This window comes from Symphodus melops, assembly GCF_947650265.1.
Source record: "Symphodus melops genome assembly, chromosome: 9".
Lineage (NCBI taxonomy): Eukaryota > Metazoa > Chordata > Actinopteri > Labriformes > Labridae > Symphodus > Symphodus melops.
In genome coordinates this window covers 21,752,340-21,776,907 of record NC_136699.1, presented here as the reverse complement: position 1 = coordinate 21,776,907, position 24,568 = coordinate 21,752,340, and the positions used below count along the sequence as shown (strand labels likewise).

Sequence of the window (24,568 nt, the reverse complement as noted above, 5' to 3'; positions counted from 1 at the left end):
ATCCAACTGATGTGAAGCAGGTGTGGGCAGTGGTGGTTTGTAATGGACACTCAAACACACAATTCCAACATTTGTAGAAAAGAGAAGTAGGAAATCCAAGGGGGAGAGCCATAAAAGGCGAGAAGAATGGTCCTGGAATGACCACAGATCTATAAAAAAAAGCTTATTAATTACCTCATGTTCAGTTCCACATTGCTGAGATTAATAGGAGTTCATTGTGATTGTGATTCAGGGAAAATATGTGCTGAAACAATATGAAAAAAAAAATCACTGAGTCACATGTTTAAATGTTAACCTTTAATATACACAAGATTTAATAAAATGCTGTTCTGGCAAGGTGCAATGAGTTGCATTAAGCAACCATTGAGGAAAATATACGAAAATTGCGGTAAAAATATGTATTTTAGAAGATGTCAAAGGCTTGTTAAGCATCAACTAACTGTAGCTGTTATGTGTTAAACATTTAAGAAGCCCAACACATACGCCTTAATATTTATTGTTATACAAGAAGCATCAGTCTTCAATCTCAAGCATGATTACAAGCAAATACAATCATTTTCAAGCTATAGCTATATAAAACATATGTAAATAAAATAGGGAGAAAAGTCGAGACAAAATGTGTGCTTATTCAAATAAATCATTTATAGGCCATGGAGATGAGAAAAATCATTTAATGTATAAACTAAAATGAGAGTATATAAAAATATTAGCAGTAGAAATCAGTCAGTTTCAGTCAGCTTACTTCCACAAAACTTTACAATGTGCCAACATAAAAGAAATCAGAGAATTGGATCAGCATCGAACACTTCACACAGTAAACATCAGACTTTTATAACTTTGAAAGGGTTTACAGTGTGATAAAAGTGCATCCATCCGTGTGAAATGTTAGTGAAGATGTGAAAGAGCCCATTTTTGTAACAATGATTAGACTCTCATTGTGTACTTCCAAGCTTAAACAACAAGAAAATAACAGAATCAAAAGCATTTTATTTGTTCTGAACCACGATGTAAGAGGTAGGTACGTCATCTAAAGCTCAGTGGTGGAATTGTTAGCTTGTCACATTACGAGGAATTCACTTAATGCTTTTGCATTGCTATAAAATATCCAGAACATCCAACTTTTCAATATCTATAACTTTCTTTTGTTGTAGTCACTTCACAAATGAGCAGTGACTAAAACCAAAAAACACTCACCCAGCACTTTCAGGAAGTGTGATTGTAGGAAACTCTGCGATGCTGTATGTATGCTTGCCCAATACTGAAAAGCTCTTGGGAAAGGTTGGTGTCAGGACCAATCTTTGTCAGCATGGGCAAAGTGTTACAAAAGTGTCATCAACTTCCTCACTTAAAGCAATTTGTAACCTGAACCTTAAAGTGTTGTGTGTTGCTTATAGATTTTTTTCCCAGTAAGGGAAAAAGACAATTCATTCCCACAATGTCTTAAGAAGGAAAGGTTTGTGTTCAGAAAATGGAGTTGCCCGGGGATCTGTATTATAATAAAAATAAATGAAATCGCTATCAATGTTCTCACCTAACTATTTTCAGGAAATATCTGTCTGAGCCATGACTGTCTACAATGAGTGAGACGCGCGAGGCCAGCTGTCGGTGATGTTGTCTGAGCCGTATTTACTTCACGTTTACCTGTATGTTGTGAGTGTAACTTCTGCAGGACTCCCTTGAAAAATACATTTTTAACCTTAATGGGACCTTTTCTGGATAAATAAAGGTTTAATAAAGCAGGGAAAATACAATGAGGACTGTCAGATTGGGGAGGTTTTCTACTGTCATTGCAAAATTTGCAAATTTTGGACCACTTGTTTCTGGGGTCCGAAGCAGTCTTGCCTGCCGACAAGCAACACATATGCCAGCAGGCTCATCCCCTTGTGTATAAAAGCTGTTTGAGTGAGGGACAAGAGAAAACCAGAATAACAATATACTCACTGCTTATTTGAATGTTATGCAAGTAGTTTTTAGAATTTAGAAGTTGAAATGCAATGTGACGCTATGAGCAAACTAAAAATAGCTACCATTAGCTAACCCAACACAATGCAGCGAGAGACAGGGACAATTCTGCTGCTTGGGCCAAGTGCTTCGTGCTTAATTAGATAACCCCTTTGTACATATGCAAGGGAGAAGGGGTCGCTGAAGCAGAGCGGAGGATTCAGTGTGGATGCAGTTTGTTTTGGTTTCGTGCTGATGCTCAAGGGCGCCTTCTACTGGATCAAAAAGTCGCACATTCTTCCTTTAAAATATGTAAATGTAGGACTCATGGAGGTGTTGTTCCTTTACATTTCCTGCCCAGTTTAATTAAAATTAACCAAAGCCTCTAAGACGTTTTTGGAGGCATGTAACACAGATATGCAACCATACAGTCAAACACAGTGTTAGGGTTATTTCATGCTTGCACAATTCCCCTACATGCTTTTGAGTTTGACAATTTTGAGTTCTTTATTTTCAAAAAAAGGAAAGACATATTTTACAATGACAAGATAACTATTGCTGATGGGGGTTGAATTTTTTTTAAGAGCAGCATTAATAAACAGAGCAATACAATAAATACTGAGAAAATAAATAATGGAATAAAAAAACAAAAAAAAGGATCAATTGAACACAAGAGCAAGAGGCTTTAAGCACCATTAGAAGAGGACAAGTTCAGTCTTTGAAGTGTGTGAGTAAGACGGGGACGAACATTACACCAGATGTTCTCCTTACATCATTTAATGTATGATGGTTGTAAAAAAAAACATTGTTTCAGTTTGGAAGAATTAAAAAAAAAAAGTTATTGTATGTATCCACTTTAACACTTGTGTGTATTCAATTTAATGTAACTGATGTACAGTAGAATTACAAAAGGGATTCAATTGTGTTCTTTTTTGTACTTGTTGGTATTGTGTCATGTTAGCAAAAGGAAGACCAAGGAATTAAAAAAATGGAAGACAGCAAAAAAAGGCAACAGTCTTATCTGGAAAAAAATCCAACACATTTGCACGATATAATCTTGCTGTATACATGAAAAATTGAGACAAAATATTCCAGTGGGTATGTGCACTGTTACAGTGACATTCAAAGATTAACAGTAGATGATCATTTTGTTGTAACCCAAATCTGATCATTTGTAAATGATCAGTTAACTTAAAGGATGTGTTTCTTTACACAATATGGATTGACAACAAAAATGATGTATGAATTAGATGTGAATCCCCAAGGGTCTGAGAAAGATGTTCTGTATCAGAATCACACAGGAAGCTACACGTTATTAAAGTGTGGAGGGGATACCATGAAATCCTATTCACAGTACTCCTTTGAATAAGCCACAGGTTCTTCCGGTCCAAATCTAGCTTATATGTGCATGTCTGCATGCATTTTCTCTATGATGAGTAGAGAAAATAAGCATGTCAGTTATAGCTCTGTTACATTTTGCATGTCTTTTATAAAAGTTTTCAGATGAAGTACATATATATATATATATATATATATATATATATATATATATATATACACAGGTAAAAGCCAGTAAATTAGAATATTTTGAAAAACTTGATTTATTTTCAGTAATTGCATTCAAAAGGTGTAACTTGTACATTATATTTATTCATTGCACACAGACTGATGCATTCAAATGTTTATTTCATTTAATTTTGATGATTTGAAGTGGCAACAAATGAAAATCCAAAATTCCGTGTGTCACAAAATTAGAATATTACTTAAGGCTGATACAAAAAAGGGATTTTTAGAAATGTTGGCCAACTGAAAAGTATGAAAATGAAAAATGTGAGCATGTACAATACTCAATACTTGGTTGGAGCTCCTTTTGCCTCAATTACTGTGTTAATGCGGCGTGGCATGGAGTCCATGAGTTTCTGGCACTGCTCAGGTGTTATGAGAGCCCAGGTTGCTCTGATAGTGGCCTTCAACTCTTCTGCGTTTTTGGGTCTGGCATTCTGCATCTTCCTTTTCACAATACCCCACAGATTTTCTATGGGGCTAAGGTCAGGGGAGTTGGCTGGCCAATTTAGAACAGAAATACCATGGTCCGTAAACCAGGCACGGGTAGATTTTGCGGTGTGTGCAGGCGCCAAGTCCTGTTGGAACTTGAAATCTCCATCTCCATAGAGCAGGTCAGCAGCAGGAAGCATGAAGTGCTCTAAAACTTGCTGGTATACGGCTGCGTTGACCCTGGATCTCAGGAAACAGAGTGGACCGACACCAGCAGATGACATGGCACCCCAAACCATCACTGATGGTGGAAACTTTACACTAGACTTCAGGCAACGTGGATCCTGTGCCTCTCCTGTCCTCCTCCAGACTCTGGGACCTCGATTTCCAAAGGAAATGCAAAATTTGCTTTCGTCAGAAAACATGACTTTGGACCACTCAGCAGCAGTCCAGCTCTTTTTTTCCTTAGCCCAGGTGAGACGCTTTTCGCGCTGTTTCTTGGTCAACAGTGGCTTGACACGAGGTATGCGGCAGTTGAAACCCATGTCTTTCAAGCGTCTCTTGGTGGTGGATCTTGAAGCACTGACTCCAGCAGCTGTCCACTCCTTGTGAATCTCCCCCACATTTTTGAATGGGTTTTTTTTCACAATCTTGACCAGGGCGCGGTGATCCCTATTGCTTGTACACTTTTTCTGACCACGGTTTTTCCATCCCTTTGCCTCTCCATTAATGTGTTTGGACACAGAGCTCTGAGAACAGCCAGCCTCTTCAGCAATAACCTTTTGTGTCTTTCCCTCCTTGTGCAATATGTCGATGGTCGCCTTTTGGACAGCTGTCAAATCTGAAGTCTTCCCCATGTTTGTGTAGGCTTCAGAACTGGACTGAGAGACCATTTAAAGCCCTTTGCAGGTGTTTTGAGTTAATCAGCTGATTAGATTGTGGCACCAGGTATCTTCAAAATGTAACCCTAACACAATATTCTAATTTTGTGACACACGGAATTTTGGATTTTCATTTGTTGCCACTTCAAATCATCAAAATTAAATGAAATAAACATTTGAATGCATCAGTCTGTGTGCAATGAATAAATATAATGTACAAGTTACACCTTTTGAATGCAATTACTGAAATAAATCAAGTTTTTCAAAATATTCTAATTTACTGGCTTTTACCTGTATATACATATAGATAGATATAGAGAGAGCTCAAAACTGCAACCTGAGTAGGAACATACTACAACAGATAAGGTGCAAAAATGTCACAATCAGTTCTTTGTGCACCAAGGAAGTTCAACTGCAGCTTTGGTTGAGGTGGTTTACTGCTGTCGAAAAGCACGTCATCGATGCCTGCTGTGTGCCATGAAGAGCAGCACCTTACGTATGCCGCTTAGGCGATCTTTCAGAGAGGTAAGAGCCAGGAAAGGCAGCTGGGCTCTCCCTTCTAACGGAAGAACAGCTAATAACCACCAACACCATGAAGGACCATTCGGACTGGCCTAAAGAAGGAGAAGAGAGGGACAGAATCAGAGAAATGGTCTGAAATACACAACAAACTGAAGCATTTTTAAACATATTTTTTTTGACCATTTTTGCCTTTTATTAGATAGGACAGGAAAAGGCAAAAGGGAAATTGACTTGAGCTTGATTAGCGTTTTTACGCCGCAGGTCACACACAATCACACACTGATGGCAGAGGCTGCTATGTAAAGTGACCATCAGAAGTAACTAATCCAGTCCTACAAATTCACACTCTGCAGCAAAGTAGCAAATAGGGTCAAGTGTCTTGCATGAGGACACATTGGAAATGTGGCTGCAGGAACTGGGGATCAAACCCCAGTCCTTCTGGTTGGTGAGAGATGACATTCAGCAAAGGGCTGAATTCGGATTCAAACCCACTGTTGCTGTGACGAGAACTACAGTTCCAGCCACCAGGATTTTCCCCTCCTGTCAGCCTTCAAGCTGAATGTATGTAAAGAGAGAGCCCCCCTCTTTGCATACATTACAATGTAAACACACCCATGCGCGCAGGGTGTTGCCAGTAGATGGCGTTTACCTTACAAGAACTTGTCAGCCTTAGCCTCGGACATAACCGCTTTGCCACAAAACTAATCAAAGCTGCATGCAGTGTTGTTCACATCAGGTCATGGACAGCAAGGGGTGGGCCTCCAATGCAGATTACCCCAGATGTTTTCCCCAGATTGAAATTCCTGCCTGCTTTTCTATTTCATATATGATTGACTCAACTATAAATAAATCGTTTAATCAGCCAGTGTGTATATGTTCCCATTTTTCACCATTTTTCACCTTCTGAAATTGGCTCGTATTTCCTTTGCATGATTTTTTTTTTTTTTGAGAAAACAAAACATATTTGCAAAACAATTAACTTTGTATGTGCTTGTTTACCTGAAGTACCAACTCTTTCCCAGGTATGGGTCCAAAGTGTCCTTCAATGCGTTCCTTCTGCTCCGTCTTCAGGGAGTTAACCCATAAAAGGGCCTGGTCGTACACTGTATCGTGAAGTAACTGCAGCTCAATCTCTGCGACACCCTCCACCTTTACACAGAGAATCATAGCTTTAATCAAGTCATCGAGTTATTATCCCCACAAAAGTTGTATGTCTTAGTCTACGTCCCCCTTAATACCTTAACATCCTCGAGGTACTCAATATCAGCTGTATTGTATCCATCCCTCTCGCTATGCTGAATAACTTTAAACCTCCGTCTGCCAATGGTGTCCACAACTGAGCGGCCATCAGAAAAGAATTTCACATTGCGGATCTCCAACAGGCAACCAAAGTCTGCAAATCTAGAAACAAGAGGGAAAATGTTAAACTTCCTAGATGCATACTGCTGCATGCATATACTTTAACACTTAACCACTGCCTTCCCAGCACTAACCCTTTGAGGTTGTCTTCCAGACACATGCCAAAACAGTTGGTCCCCATCTCCATGCATCGTCGGATCATCAGCCTGTAGCAGGGCTCGAAGATATGGAGAGGACAGGGGACAGTGGGGAAGGCCATAGTGCACACAAATATAGGCACATTCTTGTTAAGACTAGAAGAGATGAGAAGAAAGACGTACAAAGGAAGTGTCAGTCTTGATTATCCAGAAAATGTGAACGAATCAAATGAATCCTAAAAACACCTCCATTAAAAGGTGTGACTTTAAAAATTACGGTTTGGAAAGAAGGAAAATGATACCTTCAACCGAAAATAAAAAAGAAGAAACGGCACATGATCTCCAATAATGCTTTATCTGTCTCAGTAAGATGTCACAAATGTTTTTAAGAATGACTATGCAAATGATTTGCTGTGAAACTTTTTTTAAACCAATATAATAATTTGTTTCGTCAGTGTGCTGTATATCTGATGCACACAGGCGTGTATTGTTTAACAAACGTACTTGCTGTATGCTGTGATGTTTTATACAACCCAACCTGTATAAAAGGTGTTTTATACAGTTAGTTCTTGTTTGTGGATATTTTACGAAGATCTGCCTTGGCTCATTCACCAAATGTAGTTCAAAAAAATCTATCTAACCAATCAGATGTCTCCCTACTTTTTTGCCAATCACATGCACACACTCAATGCACATTCTCATCTGGACAAATATACCTACGTTTACCAACATCCATTTACATTAACATGAGGCCAGAAATCTTGTTTCACAGTTGTGTTATGTATAATGTCAGACAGTAGCCATAAAAGAACATGATAATTCTGATGAGGGCATGAAGAAAAAAAGGAAGGCAGATAAAGAAACACACTTACTTTGAGAGCTCAGCCACCTCTTCCTGATAAACTTTCTCTCTTTCTGTCAGTTCAGTTGGAAGATACTTAGATATCAGATTTTCCATTAATACTGTCTTACAATACTGCCTTTTGACCAGATACTGTAGAGAGAACCATACAGAAGCGACATCAGTCAAATGTTTATTTGACTTATTTTTATATTTTAAAGATCCATGTAAAGGCTGTCTATGTTGGATAACATATTTATGGCCCAAAATGAGCTACAGAGTGAGACCCACAAATTCCAATGTATCAAAAGACAAAACTATTAAAACAGTGTCCAATGTTGCATTGAAATGAGATCTCACTGAATGTACCCTTGAGAATGATGTATGTTTGAAGACTATAAAACCACATACCTCAGACAGCTCCTCCTTACAGAGAGGACATTTTGGGTTGTGGTCCAGACATCTTTCCAGACACTGAAGACAGAAAGTGTGGCCGCACGGCGTTGTCACTGGCTCATAGAAAATTCTAGGGGGGGAAATGCAGGAACAAACAACCATGTGAGTGAAAGTCAAAAACTCCAAAACAATCCAGTTTACTACATTTGACAGAAAGGTCAGACCTTTGAATAAATGTTGAGCAGTCAGTTGGACCTATATTCATTCAGGAACATTTTATCATGCAATGCATATTGTTGTCCCACAGGCAGAGGCTATCAGCATTCAATTATTACAAGGTGTTGTTTTTTTAACAATCATAATATGTTTTACTGTTTTGTTATGGACTTCATACTTAATCTCACCTCATACAAAGAGAACACTCCAGATCGGATGGGTCAAAGACACCAGGACTCATGGAACCAGCCACCTTTTCGAGCTCTGAACAGAGAGGATATCAAACAAGCAAAAATATATTCTTTAAATAAAAAAGGTGAACGTGTGATGCTTGGCTACATTGCATGATGATCCACTTTGCAAAGCTCACCAGACTTGGATCTCTTGTGATCCCCCTTTCTCTGTTGTCTTGCCCCTTCCACCTCGACCTCTGCACATGTCTGTTTCCTTTTAAGAAGGAAAGAGTGATCCAGCCTTCTGACCTCAGGCTTTTCTTGACCTTTGACATCAGTGTCATCTAACCTCTTAAGTACAGGAGGAGCAGAAGCAGGGCTTGACTGTGATGACAACAACGTTTGACCATTGGGCTATGACAAGAAAGGGAGTAAAGTACAAGAAAATAAAAAACAATTGCCTTTTATTACATGCATTTCTTTTTAAAGCTACCAGTAGTGAAGCTCTCACCTGAGAGGGAGTGTTCAGGTTTTTCATGTATGCTCGCAAAGAAAGACTGTTGGAGTAGTCTGAGATCTGCTCAGAGACTTGATCTGTAACAGGAGCCAGGAGGTCACCAAGAAGCTGAAAGAAGACCACAGACACTGATGGTTTTATTCTGAAGTCTGTTCATTTAGCTTGATTTAAGATTATATTTGAATTCCTATTGTTAACGTTGTTTGACCTCCCTCTTTACAGTAGTTGTGCTTACTGTATTCGATTCATTCTCTAAACACTTCAACAACAATCCTATGGGATTCCCTGGTTTATATCTAACCAGTAAGTAATCTTTGACTCTAGTGAATATTGTACTATTGGCTTTGATTACTTTCATAAAGAGCAGGGAAGTTACTTTTTAAGTTTGCTCTTTTTGCTTAACAATATTTTACCTACCTATTACACTTAATCTTGTGCGTTTCATTAAAAAAAAACAAAAAAAAAAACACTAGAATGATGGATTTACCTTGTGAGCCTCGGCTTTGGCCAGTCTACACTCAGGCTCTAAGGACAGACAGACCAGGTACTCTCTCAGAGCTTCCTCTGTCCTGCCCAGTGACATCAGAGCCTGTGCCTTACGAACATGACCCTGCAGGAATGTGGAAATTGGAGATTTTTTTCATTGACCAAACATAAGCATGACATTAATTATATTTCTATAACAATGAATAAATAAGCAGCAAATTGTCTGCAATACCTTGCACCAGTGTGGCATGAGTCTGCAGGCCATCTCGGCGTCTCTGAGGGCCTGTTCATAGTGTTTGAGACTGGAGTGAATCTGAGAGCGATTACTGAACAGTATGTGGTCCAAAGGGGCTGACAAAAAGAGGAGGAAGGATTGAATAACTTAGATTTTAATAACTTCAAGAGTTGTAAAACACTTTTTAAATACATTGAGAATTATTAGAGCATGGGAATTCAACACCATTCACTGTGGATCAGAACACCATTTATGTCAGCGGCATGTGACATAACTTTGTAACAAAAAGGTACAGACAGCTCGTCTGTCACACCATTACTACCCATCTTCCACCACAGTGATACATAAATGAGAATACCAGTGGTCTTGCTTTATGACATTTACATTTCATTCTATAGTCTACAGTTTTTTGTCTTTATTGACAATTTAAGTCCAACATAGTAATGTTATTAAAGGACCAAACATTTTTCTCGCCTGGAGTTCATTTGTGTTTGGTATCTCTGCTGAGAAAGCAAAGAAAACACACCTTAAAAATATGAGTAGACATATTTTGGTTAATGACACCAGGAAACTCACAGCCAAGCTAATCCCAGCAAAGAAGTTTAGTCAAACCACTGCAACCACTCAATATTTAGCAGCAGAAAGCTTAAGATTGCTATCAACGCAGCAACCAGCTCTCTTTGCAACATTCTTAAAGGTATCATGGGCGATATGTTTAAAAAATTACTAAAATACTGTCATCTCAGTGATAGCAAATATTCATACTTTAAATACACATGAAATCACACCAATGAAATCACTACGTTGCACCTAGATTGTCAGACAACAGAATGTTTACAGCAGTAAAATAAAAGCAAGACAACTGTTATGAATTTACATACAAGTTACAGATGAGTGGTATATGGAGCTAGTCCATTTGTGGAATGCTGACGGCCACAACACAAGTCGCCAAACGAATAGCAATGGCACAAGCCATCACTTTACAGCAGGTTCCTCCTCTGATAATACTATACTACTCTGATGGATTTCCATCTCATAACATGACTGCTATACTCTTAGTTATATGAAGACCATCTTGAAAATCTTGATTTTTTTTCTTTTTCTCAACATGTCGTAATAAACACACATTTGCTACCATTAGCATCCAAATGCCCAAACTCAAAGAACAAGTGTTAATTCATCTTCACTTTGCCAAAAAAATTCCACTCAAAAACTTGGTGCACAGATTCTTCAGTAAAAAAAAAAAAAAGTGGTCAGAGGTACCTGCATTTAACAAATAAAAGTGAGTATGAATGTAACAGCTAATAGAACAGCATGTCAACCTTTTACCCAGGTTTCATACTAAGAAACAATAAGGCTAGTTCTGCAAATGATTCCAAAATAATAATGTAGTCAAGTCATTTTTTTTAATCATTATAAATTAAAATGTTTTTAACCAAGCAGAATGACTTTAAATGACAATCTCGGGCATGTAAAGACCATAATCAGCCTATAGGACAATCTCATCTTAATCAGCTTCTTATACAGCATGATAACAAATGATGTCAACCAAAAAATGTAAAACTACTAAATAGACAAAAGAACACAAGACAGGAGGTAAATGGGGTGAGGTCCTGAATCTTCATCATAAATAATCTATTTCTGTAGTCTTATATTCTAAAATGGTTCTAAAGAGTAGGTTAAATAACCGACTACTAATCAACAAAAATGTAACTCACTTTATCTTCTGATTTGCAGTTTATCATAAAATTGCAACATCTATGGTCGAAACAAGAGCATGCCACTTCGTCTAATTATGGAGTAGGCTACATAGGCTAAATGATCTTACGCAGCCTTCACTTAATGAGGCTTCATGATATGTCAGGCTATTTGACAGTTCAGTAATTTTCAGTAACTCACCGATTTAAATGTTCTGCTTCTTCTGTGAGCAACAGTGTCCCTAGTGGTGACCTATATTAGTACCCTTGACCCACATTTTCCTGAATCATTTTTTGTCCTTACACAATGAGGGATCTGAGTGAGGATGACGTGCTTACGCAATGTTTGGTTCACTAACACAGCCTACATAACACTATTATCTAATGTAGCATATAGTCGCAAAAGGCTAAATGACCCATGTAGGCCTGTGTGTCTCATGATGTCTCATGAAACAAAGTTATTAGGCTACTAGCTTTTCATTCTTTCTTCGTGGCATCATGACCATACGCCTCATCTGGCTTTGGTCAACCAAAACTCAAACACCGGCAAATAAATAAGTTAGAAAAGTCAAAATTAAGCTCTCTCTCGAACTCTTGAAGGATAGCAGCAAGAGGAGTTAAGATTTCTTCGGCGTTCAAAGTTGAGTCAAAACTTAATTTAGGGCTGTACAATAACACCTATCAGTATGTCTTAACTATCAATGTGTCTTACCTAGAAATATATCTCTTACCTATCAGTATGGCTTCGTCATATTTCTTCAGCGCTGCTTCAATCCTCCTGTCGGCATACAGTTCGTTGCCCTCTCGCCTCAGCAGACCAACCTGGTGTGGGATCGGGAGCCATTTGGCCAACAGGTTGCTAAGGACCACATTGACCCTGTAACTCTGGACATCTGCTACTCTGGAACTGTCCCTGCACTCCCTGCAGGTCACCGGCTGCTTTCTCTCCTTCCTCTCTCTCTCCAAACACTTTTTACAGAAACAGTGTCCACATGGAAGGGTCACTGGCTCGAAGAGAAAACTCAAGCATATCCGACAAGAGAAGTCTTCGTACCAGCAACCCGTTGCGCCAGTGTCCAGGCACCCCTGTGTCTCTGCCGCCACTACTCTACCCGGGCACCTGTCCTGATTCTGACTGGCGCCGATGTGTTGCCTCCTAATATTGCCCGACATATACTGCACGAGGTTTTCTAGGTGGGTCGATCTCAGCCTCTCTATCTCAGACGCTTGTCGGTACACAGCAAGGGCTTCGGCGAATTTACCCCCGAAAGCGAGGGCGTCAGCCCGCTTTATCATCAGATCGCACTGGCTCCCTGGATCTCTGAGAGTCGCTAGTTGACACTCGTAGATATCCGCTGCCAGGTCGAAGTTTTTCGACTGAAAAGCCTCAGCGGCAAGCTGCAGCATAGTTTCACGCTCTGTCTCCATATTCAGAGGATTTGCGTTAAGTCCAACCACTCAAGTAGAATACGCATGCACCTTGAAGATATACTCCGTCAGTCATGGTCTGGGACAGCATTAACCAATATAATTCTCAATGAAGTACAGGAAGGGGAAAAACAGTTATGTAAACGCAGCATCATGTGATGAAAACCACGTATTCTCATTGGAGGTTTAGAAAAAGTGTTACAAAACAATCTGCCATGTAAGAGTTTCGGAGACTGGCCTGGGACATCAGCAGGTCTGACCTGGATGTGGGAGTCGAGTGAACAGTGGCCAGTTACCGTTCGGAGTTATAGGATTCACCCTGATCTTGCTTGCGTTTTCAAATCTGGCAAACATACAGCCGCTCGAATGACTCAAACATAAACACAGTCTCAGACATGTTTATAAAAAGTAGATTTATTGAGATTTTCTACTGTAGACTCCCTATTTTGGACTCATGATGAAAAAATACCCCGGATTCAGTAATAGCCTGAGTATAATAAGGCAAAGTCTGCACACTGAAAAAGTTATCTGATGTGCTGTAGTGGGCTATCAGAAGCATTACTGATACAGCAGGAATATAACACATTTAAATATTGCAGCGAAACATAGTTTTGAGCTTTGAGGGCACTTTTCCACCCTGCTCCCTTTTACAATGTGCTGGTCAGACAGAAATTATTCTGTTAATGTGTACTTTGACACATATTTGATGCAATACCATTGGTCCCACACATGAGTTGAACAGTCTTCTTTGTATACTTCGTAATAAACCATCTTACAACTAAATTCCATCTTTTTACCTTCACAGCCAGGTGTATGGCTGGCAAACCTTCTTGTTGTGGAAACACGTTTTCTTCAAATCCCTTCTCTACAGTTTTTACAAGATTAAATTACAAGGTTCACATTTTCAAAATAACTTTTTGTAAGAGTGGGTTTAACATTTAAATTGACCCATTATTATGCTAAATGTAGATGACTATTGTCATAGTTTAAAGACATTTGCATAACCTAAAGAAGAATAACCCTTTGCTCAAGAAATCAAAGCTGTTTGCTTATAGGAGTTATCTGGTGTATGATTGGAAATGAAAATCTCATGACACAACCACTGCTCAGGTCAGAGGTAGTGGTGGATATGTAGGTCAGCAAGTCTGCCCTGTGAACTGAATTCTGCACAGACCCAACCATTGACTGAAATACACCAGAGCAGACAGTGATTGAGAGAGACATAAAAACAGAAAAAATGTCTTATATTGAAATTACTTTAGTGTTATGCAAGTGCACAAACATACTAAACAAAGACACATAAACCGGTCAAAGACCTTCTTAAACCTTCACATTAAAAACGTGTTTTGCATGTTTCTAAATAGGTCAACAATGCAGTCTAACCAGGTCTATGAGCATATAATGTCTGGACAGTATTTAGTAGGTTAGCACCAACAGTTTTTTTTTTAATATTCGGTGTGGCCAGTTGGTATTGTGGTGGAGCAAGGAATCCATCTTCGTTAATGTTGCACTCTGTCAATATTACCACATCATAAGTCAGGAGAGAGAGAAAATTATTGTTTCTAATATTGATTATTGAAAATAGTACAATGAACTTTACACATTTCCACTGCATATAAAAAAAATAAGACAAAGATGAAGTACATTCAGTCTTGTATTTGGAGAATGCTCCTCTTCTCCAAGTCAGTCATCTCTTTGAGAATCAGAGCCGTATTGTAACGCAACTCCTGGAACTTGGACAAAGGCACCTGAACAAGAAAAACAAATATTAATCAAACAATGTAACAATATGGAGTATGGCACCTCTTACTTAAGTGAAACACCTCACTCACTTGCTGAAGATTCAATGAATATTAATGTTAACTTTGAATTTGTCACTGTGAGGTCACTCTTTGTATCATGACTTAGGAGATTGTTCGCATGCTAACCCCTAAATCTTGTTTGGGGATTATTGTATACAGAGGGGAGGGGGACAGCGGGTGTATGTTAACTAATGTCTTGTGTCCTGCCTGTCTGTATACTGCTACTGGATGCCTTGAATTTCCCTCGAGATCAATAAAGTATCTATCTATCTATCCATCTAACCAATACCGGTTATTAGGGCCCTAATAGTGTTGACCAGTGCAAAGGACCCTATTGAAACCCAAATGATTTTTTCCGGTCTGCCTCTTTGGAGCCATTTTTGACGGCTTGAACATGAATGAAAACTCACCAAAATTTCCATGGTCATCAGATCTGGTGAAAAATGTGCAAATTGGCTCAGTGGCGCCCCCTTGCAATTTTCAAAAAGGACTCCCCATGGAGGTTTTTTTGGCCTACATGCATGAAATTTTTCAAGCACATTAGGCATGTCAGAATCTACATAAAATCCTCTTACACCTATAGTCATAACCAAACAGGAAGTCTGCCATATTTTTTTTAATGTAAGAAAAATGGCTCAAATTCCTTTTTCACAGGTTACCTATTTGAACGAACTCCGACAAAAGCGTTTAACCAATCATAGTAGACTCAGTGTCAGTGTGTTATAGACAACTTTAAGATCTCCCTGTGCTCTGCACATTATTTCGTAAAAGGGTGTGGCCACGGCGTACTGTCAAACTTTGATGTCTGAGCACACCCCTTTTTTACCTTTCCAAAAGGCCTCTTCATAGAGGTTTTCTTCTCTGACATGCATGACAATTTTTTTTATGTTGACCATGTAAGGACCGACAAAAAATCTTCTTGAATCCATAATCAAAACCCAACAGGAAGTCCGCCATATTATTTTTAATATATAAAAAAATAACCCAATTTTAAATTGTCATGCTTCCTATTTCAACATACTTACCCAAGACCCTGTTCATCAGATCATTACAAACTCTGTCAGTGTGTTCTAAACAAGTTGGAAGATCTCCCGTTGTGCTACATAAAAGGGCCAGGCCACGACATACCGTCAAACACTGACTTTTACACAAATCAAACTGTAAGGCCTGCTGCTTGGCCTCGTGTCGCGGTCGCAATCCCGCGGTCGCAACACACACCAACATGCACAGGGTGCTTCGGGCCCTTCATCACCGCTTGTGGTTTTAATTATAACATTGTTGTTGCTATTTGCAAGTAAAGGGAAAACTACATTACAATGCTTTCTTCCATTTAAAGTTACCCTGTTCTGTCTTGCTTATATTCATTTGAAGATTGTGTCTTTCTACTGCAAGTTAATATCCATCCATCCATCCATTTTCTACCGCTTATCCGGGGCTGGGTCGCGGGGGCAGCAGTCTAAGCAGAGACACCCAGACTTCCCTCACCCCAGACACCTCCTCCAGCTCTTCCGGTGGGACTCCGAGGTGTTCCCAAGCCAGCCGAGAGACATAGTCTCTCCAGCGTGTACTGGGTCTACCCCGAGGCCTCCTCCCAGAGGGACATGCCCGGAACACCTCCCTAGGGAGGTGTCCAGGGGGCATCCGGACCAGATGCCCGAACCATCTCAACTGACTCCTCTCGATGTGGAGGAGTAACGGCTCTACTCCGAGCTCCTCCCTGGTGACCGAGCTCCTCACCCTATCTCTAAGGGTGCGCCCAGCCACCCTACGGAGGAAGCCCATTTTGGCCGCTTGTATCCGAGATCTCGTTCTTTCGGTCATGACCCAAAGCTCATGACCATAGGTGAGGGTAGGAACGAAGATCGACCGGTAAATCGATCGATTTATCGCCTTTCAGCTTAGCTCCTTCTTCACCACAACGGACCAATACAGCGACCGCATGACTGCAGACGCCGCACCGATCCGTCTGTCGATCTCACGCTCCATCTTCCCCCCACTCGTGAACAAGACCCCGAGATACTTAAACTCCTCCACCTGGGGCAAGGACTCCCCACCGACCCGAAGGGGGCAAGCCACCTTTTTCCGGTCGAGAACCATGGCCTCAGATTTAGAGGTGCTGATCCTCATCCCAGCCGCCTCACACTCAGTAGCGAACCGCCCCAGTGCGCGCTGAAGGTCCGGGTTCGATGGAGCCAACAAGACCACATCATCCGCAAAAAGCAGAGATGAGATCCTGTGGTCCCCGAACCGGCCCCTGGCTGCGCCTAGAAATTCTGTCCATAAAAGTAATGAGCAGAACCGGTGACAAAGGGCAGCCCTGCCGGAGGCCAACGCGCACCGGGAACAGGTCCGACTTACTACCGGCAATGCGAACCATACTCCTGCTCCGGTTGTACAAGGACCGGACCGCCCTTAGCAAAGGGCCCCGAACCCCATACTCACAGAGCACCCCCTACAGGGCGCTGCGAGGGACACGGTCGATTGCCTTCTCCAAATCCACAAAGCACATGTGGACTGGTTGGGCAAACTCCCATGAACCCTCGAGCACCCGCTGGAGAGTGTAGAGCTGGTCCAGTGTTCCACGGCCAGGACGAAAACCGCAATCATCGAACTCCGGCCTAGGGAGTCCTGGTGCCACATGCACTTATGGACATCCCTGTGCTCGAACATGGTGTTTGTTATGGACAAACTGTGACTAGCACAGAAGTCCAATAACAGAACACCACTCTGGTTCAGATCAGGGAGGCCGTTCATCCCAATCACCCCACTCCATTTCTCACTGTTGTTGCCCACGTGAGGATTGAAGTCCCCCAGTAGAACAATGGAGTCCCCAGTCGGAGCACTGTCCAGCACCCCTCCCAGGGACTCCAAGAAGGCCGGGTACTCCGCACTGCCGTTCGGGCCGTAGGCCGAAACGACCGTTAGAGACCTGTCCCCTATCCCAAGGCGTAGGGACACGACCCTCTCGTTCACCGGGGTGAACTCCAACACCTGGCGGCTGAGCTGTGGGGCTATGCGCAAGCCCACACCAGCCCGCCGCCTCTCACCGCGGGCAACTCCAGAGAAGTAGAGAGTCCAGCCCCTCTCGAGGAGCTGGGTTCCAGAGCCCAAGCAGTGCTTGCAAGTTAATAATCTTTAATAAACAGACAGACTACAGATAGTAAATGTCATGGGTTAAAACACGTGGATATTGTCTATCTATCTATCTATCTATCTATCTATCTATGCATACTAAGAGCGTTCACAATCGCTAATGTTTCAAAAAAAAAAGTGTCTTGTACTACTTGTGCTCCATGCAGCCCGTCATCTGCTTGTATTTCTAATCATCAGAATCCCTGACACTCAGGGTCCCCATGTGTGGCTTGGCCAGCTCAGGAGCGCCTGCCAGGGGCAGCTCCGGTGTGATATCAACAAGGAGGATGTATTAGAAGCCGTTAGAATTTTTGCACATAGATGTGTCTAAACATGCAAAAGACACCTTTCTTCACTCTTGTAAATAAATTACAAAGAGTCAATCTTACTTTAAAAACACAGCCTACCATAAGCCTCTCTACCATGATTTTAAATGGTCACAAGTCTTCAATATCTAAAGATTAGACTAGGGCAAAGCGCTATTGTTAGTTCAGTATGGGATTATCTTAAGGAGAACCTTAAACAGTTGGTATAAATAAGAACAATTGTTTAAGTACCTCAAAGCAATGATAGCTCCCATCTGATAGTTTCACCTGCATCAGAATAGAAGACCGCAGGGCTCTTGAAAAAGAGCTGTAGTAACAGAGGAGAGAAAGAATGACATGGTTTCATTACACAGAGTCTTAATTAATATGGATTAATTTACAACACTGATGCATTAAAATTATGTTCCCCATCTTTTTCCTTACCTAGTAGAAATGGCAACATCCACCCTCCATTTAAAGTCTTGAAGTGTGGGGAGGTGAGGATCATTGGTGGAGGTTGCTGTCTCTAGAGCTGAACGTCTGCAAATGCAAAGAGATGACACAGCAATGATAATATTTGTACAATTAATTTAATAAAAAAATGTATAAATGATAATAACATTGAATGATAAGGCTTTGTCATTCTGCCAATAACCTTGCAGCAGATGTGATAAAAAAAAAGGTCAGACGATGGCTTTGCAACAGGGAGAAATGGTTGTGTGTGTATATGTGAAGCTCAGTCTGTTTGTCTACTCAACACTTCTTTTTTCCTGCACAGCTGGATGCTGTGTAAAATCACAACACTGGGTCGGCAGCAATATGACAATATGGTTTAATTCCGTGTGAAAGTACAAAGCCAAAACACTGGTGGATTTTACTTTTTCTGATGTCAACTTTGAGAATTCCATTTAACCTTCCTCTTACGGTGTAGCTTTTTTAATTGAGTTGAGTTGGTCCGCATCGGGACTTGAACCAGCAACCCTCCAGTTCCCCACCCAAGTCTCTACTTGTTGAGCTACTGCCGCCCCAAAATCCACTAAGGCTTTCTGTGGTTACATTAACATTTCTAACCTTCTATCCACGTAGATTATTATTATAATGAAATAAAAGGAGGGTTGAATTCAAACATTAAGAAATATACTCTCATCTAACACAGTACAAATTCTTAAAACAAAAGCCCCAAAACATGCATGCTAAATACAAAACAATTAAAATGTGATCATGCAAATAAAACACCAATTAATGCCAATCAACTCTCAAAATTAAGCGGTGAATAGCGATTGATGAATGTAAGTGTTGGACAGCCCTAATCGGCCAAGACCTCTGGCAAGTTTTTAATGGCCGCAACCAACATACTCAACTCTGCTGCTCAACCCACAATTGTATGTCCGTTACAAATGTGGCACCATTTAAAGGAAAAATAAACAAACTTTCCATCAGTAAAAGATTTATTGCCAGGAAGCATTGTTTCAACAAAGAAATAATGATGTTTATTAATATATAAATACAGTCGTTTACTTTACACATTTGAGTGATTAATAAAAGTAAAAAATGGAAGGAGATGCTCAAACTGCCTCACATCAGCCTCACAAAGCTGTGAGAGACCTTGATCCAGGCAACCTGGCCTCTTATCTGAAACTGTTTGTATTCTAAATCAAGTTTTTCTTTTTTTAACATGTTCTGGACATTTTATCTTTCTATCAATTAACTGATTATTATTGTAGTGTAGTCTTTGGTAATTATTATTATCTATTTTATTTGTAGTAGCATAACTAGGAGGAACATTCATCTACACATTAAAATAGACCAAAAGATAACCAAATCATAACAGATACTGTCCAATCACAAGAGATTTTTCTTTTGAAACGCTGATGGGTCAAACCGTTTAAGGTAAAAAGCTTCCCAAACACATTGATGTTTGTCTAACCTTACCCCCACGTTAAATTATGTTATTCAAAAAGCAAAATAACAGCATAAATAGAAAGGCCTAAACTCGAGGAGACTGTAATGTATTGAAACATAGAACAGAATTTAGCTAAAACAAATCAGTGTTGTACTCCCCTTCTGGTGCCCGTTTCCCGAGATTTCTGACTCATCCTGCAATTTTAAATAGCTAATTCAATGTGGGTCTGATACTTTTATGCAACAATTGTATCCAGTGTGTTTGTGACTTTGTCCAATTTGTTTGAGTTTTTTTTAAGTTTAAACTGTACTTGTAATAAGTTTTTTTGTTGTTTTTTTGTTGCCTTAGGACTAAGAAATGTGTTTTTTTTGCCAATTTCAGCATATTTACATGGATGCAATTTGTTGACATGTTGATTACTGTGCACTGTCCTAATTTAATAAATAAATAAATGAAACATACCGATTGCCGAAAACCACACTGGAGAAATCTGTAATGAAGTCTTCAGGTATCCTGATTGACAAACATGACAGACAAGACAGAGTAAGCAGTTAAAGTTTAATTTTGGTGAGCAGGGGTTGTAATGTTTTAAGCATTAAGAGTGTAATAAAAAGATGACCCTTGCCTCAGTTCTCTAAGATTATCTTTGAAGGCCTAAACAGCAACACAAACAAAACTTTATATTAAACTTCTGTAAGTCTTTCCATGAGCAGAAGCATGCCCCTAAAACCAAAAACATACAAACACATTTTGACTTTTTCACAAAATCAATGATGATAACTCTTCTTTCAGGGTTGTTGAAAAGTTAAAACCAATGCAACAGGCCGAACACAAAATCAATCAAATCAATGTAAGGTTATTTCCTGAATTTTTTAAAATTCTGTCTCTCATGGTGGAAATGCACCTACGATGTAAATTTCAGACCCCATAATTTCAAAATGAGAGAACTTGCCAAACTGCAGGGTGTTCAAATACTTCCTCACTGTATAATGGAGCACACTACAGACATTCTTGTGTACATCATTAACACAGTCCTTTTGTCGGAAAACCATTATGCAATTATTCCAGATAAACCAAAACCATGGTACAAAAAAAGTTATTGTTAATTATTTATCTTATAATACATTTGTTACATTAAGCCTCTTTATCCTGTCTTTCATTAGGATGAAAACCGTATGTCAAAATTTCATATGACAATTCCATAGATGGTCCTAAAAGGGTCATAAGTGCATCCAATGTAGTCATCAGATCGCAAGCTCAGTCAAGTCACCATCTCACACTGTCCAAACTTATATTTGTACAAGTGTTGCTTTGTAAGCTTACCTCCTGTTTTAGTGATGATGGCGGGATGCGTATTGCCTCGGAAAGCACTCTGTGCATCCCAGCCATGATGTGACCGAGTCTATCCTGTGGAATTGTGTTGTTCTCAGCTATTGATTTCACCAACGATCCGCAGTCCTTTCCCTCCAAGGAACAGACCACAGCTGGATACAGAAGATTTATCATGTGCTTTTTACTCACTAGACAGCAACACAAACAACGGAACTAACATCACTTGTTTAGAGCTTTGGGTAGGTCTGGAAAATCGGACATTAGTTGAAACAGACATTCAGAATCTCTAACCGACGTAATTTTGCCCATGTCAATTATTTTGATTATTTTCAGGACACGTGCAGACACGTCTACGGAGCCCCTCTGGTGACATTGATGAATTTTTGATATTTTGTGGCCACAAATTAGTAATTCATACTAGCCACATGTTGGACCTTCCAAGTTGAGCACAGGCAAACAATCTCTTCTCTGAAAAGCCTGATTAGAGTATTCACATTGATAGCAAAGAGCTTTTAGAAGACTCATAGTCCCAGAAGCCTTTGCAATACTTCACACCTACATGTGAAAAGAAGGGGGACCCGAAATCTCTCTCCTCTCATTGGAGGAGACTGAAGGTGCACCCCCTCCCATGAAGCCCAGGTTACAAAACTCCAGGACAACCATTATTCATCCTCTTTCAATACGTTGACCTCAGACGTCCAGAGATACCCCTTGGCATCCTGCTTCACAGCACGTGTCTCTGTGTTTAAAACTTTTGGCGTGCAGATAACCCAAGGCCTCGTAGCAGACCATTGCTCATTGCTTGAATTTCCCTCGGGATCAATAAAGTATCTATCTATCTATCTATCTATCTATCTATCTATCTATCTATCTATCTATCTATCTATCTATCTATCTATCTGAATTCCGAGCTCTGATCATCTACTTGAACGCATCTTCACGAAGAGCATCTTATTTCTGAGACAGGACACCCACGGAGACCACCTCGCTTGACGGAGGACACCCCGGCCTTGTTCGCCCTCTGGGACCCGCTGCCATCACCATTCAACTGCACGGGGACGGCTGAAGTCCCCTCCAGCAACGGACCTTTCTTCCTCTCATCAACCACGGACAAACGGTTACAAGTGAGGCTTAGTTATAGGCTTTAGAGAGTGTGTTTAATAACTGAGTTATTATTGTGAAACTGTGATATTTGCTTTGCATTTGACCACTGCTTCTTGGGTTTTACGAGAGTGAAACCTCTTTTGTTTTCTTTATTTGGGCCATTGCGTCCTGTGTGCGTTTCTCTGTGAACTCTAGCGTCATAACCGAGTAATAGAATTTATGATCAGAAAGACCAGTGTAAACACCATCTAATATAAATTCGACCACTGGCTTGTGGTTGTGAAGTAAACTATACTATGAGTTGTACGGGAGTTCCAGGCCATGATCAAGCTTTCAGGGTGCGCTGTTCTCGCTCCCTCTCCCTCTCCCTTTACGCACACATGCACCTTTCGGCAGACACACACACAGAGATCTGTGGCCTTTCAGACGCTGCAGAGACATAGATCAGGTAGAGATAGATTTTAACTCAGTCGCTAGACAATAGAGTAGGTTGGGAGACCTGTGTTCAGTGTCCGCCATCATGTGATCCCACATGGACACGCCGCCATCTTGATCTCTCACCCTCTCTCTCACTCAAACACGCACACTATGTTTCTTTGTTTAATAAATTCTGTTATAATTTAAAGAGCAGTTGTTTGTGGTTTCTGTGTATTTACATTGTGACATAGGCTGGGTGAAAGGGCTTTGTGTTCGGATTTCACACCTTCAATTAAATACAGATTATTAATGATATTGGTATTTAATTAATTTAATTTGAGACTGATATTATAATCTTTGGTTGTTCCCTCATTTTAGGGTGGTGCCCCAAGGTTTATTAAACAGTTTAATGACAAATTATTGATTTGTATTAATAATTAAATAAAGTTAATTATTAATGCTATTTTTTATAAAACCACTTTATAAAACCCAACCTAATTGTTGATCAGGTATTCGCTCCTGAAACCCCAATACACACATGGTAGATTAGGTGTCTGAAGAACTCAGATGAGTTGTTGAAGTGAGGCGTTTCATTCCTGGATTTTTCAAAGGATATTTGTATTGCGTTTTGTCAATGAATAAACTCAATACAATGCATCAGTGCCAGCGTATACTAGCCTGCTAAGCTCTATGATGCTCTACCCTAACCATACTAGTTGCTAGCCTGATAAAGTCATGAACTGGTGTCTCCATGCCATTCTTTGAGAGGGGGTTACACTATACTCTTTCTAAAACTTTACTAATGTTGAGACCACTACAATTCCCCCCTTCTAACCAATCTATGAAGACATATTTCATTGTTTTGTTAATAAAAGAGCTCAAGATTTGGCTTAAGCTAAAGAGTGGGTTGTCCCCAGAGTAACAAATAGCATTCACATTCATAACAAGCATTATTTTCATATCCATGAATAATCATATTCATTAATAACAATTATTAACACTTAACGCACCAAATCCAGCACGTGTGGCCTGTATGAATTCAATTTGAAATTATAATTTGTGGCCACAAATTATAACATTTTCCCCACTGTCACCAGAGGGGCCACCATTTTACAGAGAATTACATTTCTACTTTAAACATGTTAATATTTCAAATGATGCTTTGATTTTAGTTTGAAATATTCAATAAATAACAACAAACCAGTTCCTCCAATATGCACCCTGTCATTAGAAACAATATCCCAGCTTAAATAGCTAAACATATTTACAGTAGAGAACATGCAAGTGCACTGTGAGGGGAAAAAAACTAAATAACAGTTCATTAATCGTATTCGAGGTCAAATGTTCGTTTAATCATGATATTGATTTGAGGTCATATCGCCCTAGCTTTAGGGGTAGGTGTTCCTAACTTTGTTCAATGCAGCCCTCGAATTAAATATAAGGACATCCAACAGCTAATCTTAAAAAGAAAAACGTAACAGAATTTTTTACCTTTCATTAGATTCCTAAACATTTCCTGGTCCACATCCTTGAGATTTTTCGACATTGATTCAATTTCTGATGGCATCCTGCCTCCCCAAAAGCTAAGGTCCTTGGCATGACTCGAAGCCATGCTTAACCATGTACTACTAGAACTGATAATGTGTAGCAGACAGAAAAATAAAACTTTTAAAGTACAGAATGCTTCTGCTGTCTATTACACTATGTGGATTATTTATCGTTTGAGTGACGACTTCCGCCTTCTTGTCA

General features: G+C 40.0%; 2 protein-coding genes across 4 annotated transcripts; both read right to left on the bottom strand.

Moving 5' to 3' along the window:
• Positions 1-2,422: 2,422 nt before the first annotated feature.
• Positions 2,423-13,088, bottom strand: LOC306829889 (LON peptidase N-terminal domain and RING finger protein 3-like). Its single transcript, XM_079353099.1, has 12 exons — positions 12,128-13,088; positions 9,697-9,815; positions 9,466-9,588; positions 8,973-9,086; positions 8,659-8,875; positions 8,477-8,552; positions 8,088-8,202; positions 7,708-7,829; positions 6,833-6,991; positions 6,578-6,740; positions 6,339-6,488; positions 2,423-5,431 (listed from the first exon to the last, which is right to left on the bottom strand). The coding sequence occupies exons 1-12, from the start codon at positions 12,822-12,824 to the stop codon at positions 5,273-5,275; spliced, it is 2,214 nt and encodes a 737-aa protein (XP_079209225.1). The 5' UTR covers positions 12,825-13,088; the 3' UTR covers positions 2,423-5,272.
• A 978-nt stretch (positions 13,089-14,066) lies between these two features.
• Positions 14,067-24,557, bottom strand: commd5 (COMM domain containing 5). Of its 3 annotated transcripts, XM_079352160.1 has the most exons (8): positions 24,311-24,557; positions 21,290-21,486; positions 20,592-20,620; positions 20,429-20,479; positions 18,508-18,603; positions 18,316-18,391; positions 14,469-14,572; positions 14,067-14,336 (listed from the first exon to the last, which is right to left on the bottom strand). In XM_079352160.1, exons 1-7 carry the CDS (start codon positions 24,429-24,431, stop codon positions 14,471-14,473), a joined length of 672 nt encoding a protein of 223 aa, XP_079208286.1. In that variant the 5' UTR covers positions 24,432-24,557; the 3' UTR covers positions 14,067-14,336; positions 14,469-14,470. The 3 variants fall into 3 exon arrangements, with proteins under 3 accessions (XP_079208286.1, XP_079208285.1, XP_079208287.1); XM_079352159.1 differs by having other exon boundaries at positions 14,067-14,572; XM_079352161.1 differs by having other exon boundaries at positions 14,067-14,572; positions 21,290-21,450; positions 24,311-24,551.
• Positions 24,558-24,568: the final 11 nt, after the last annotated feature.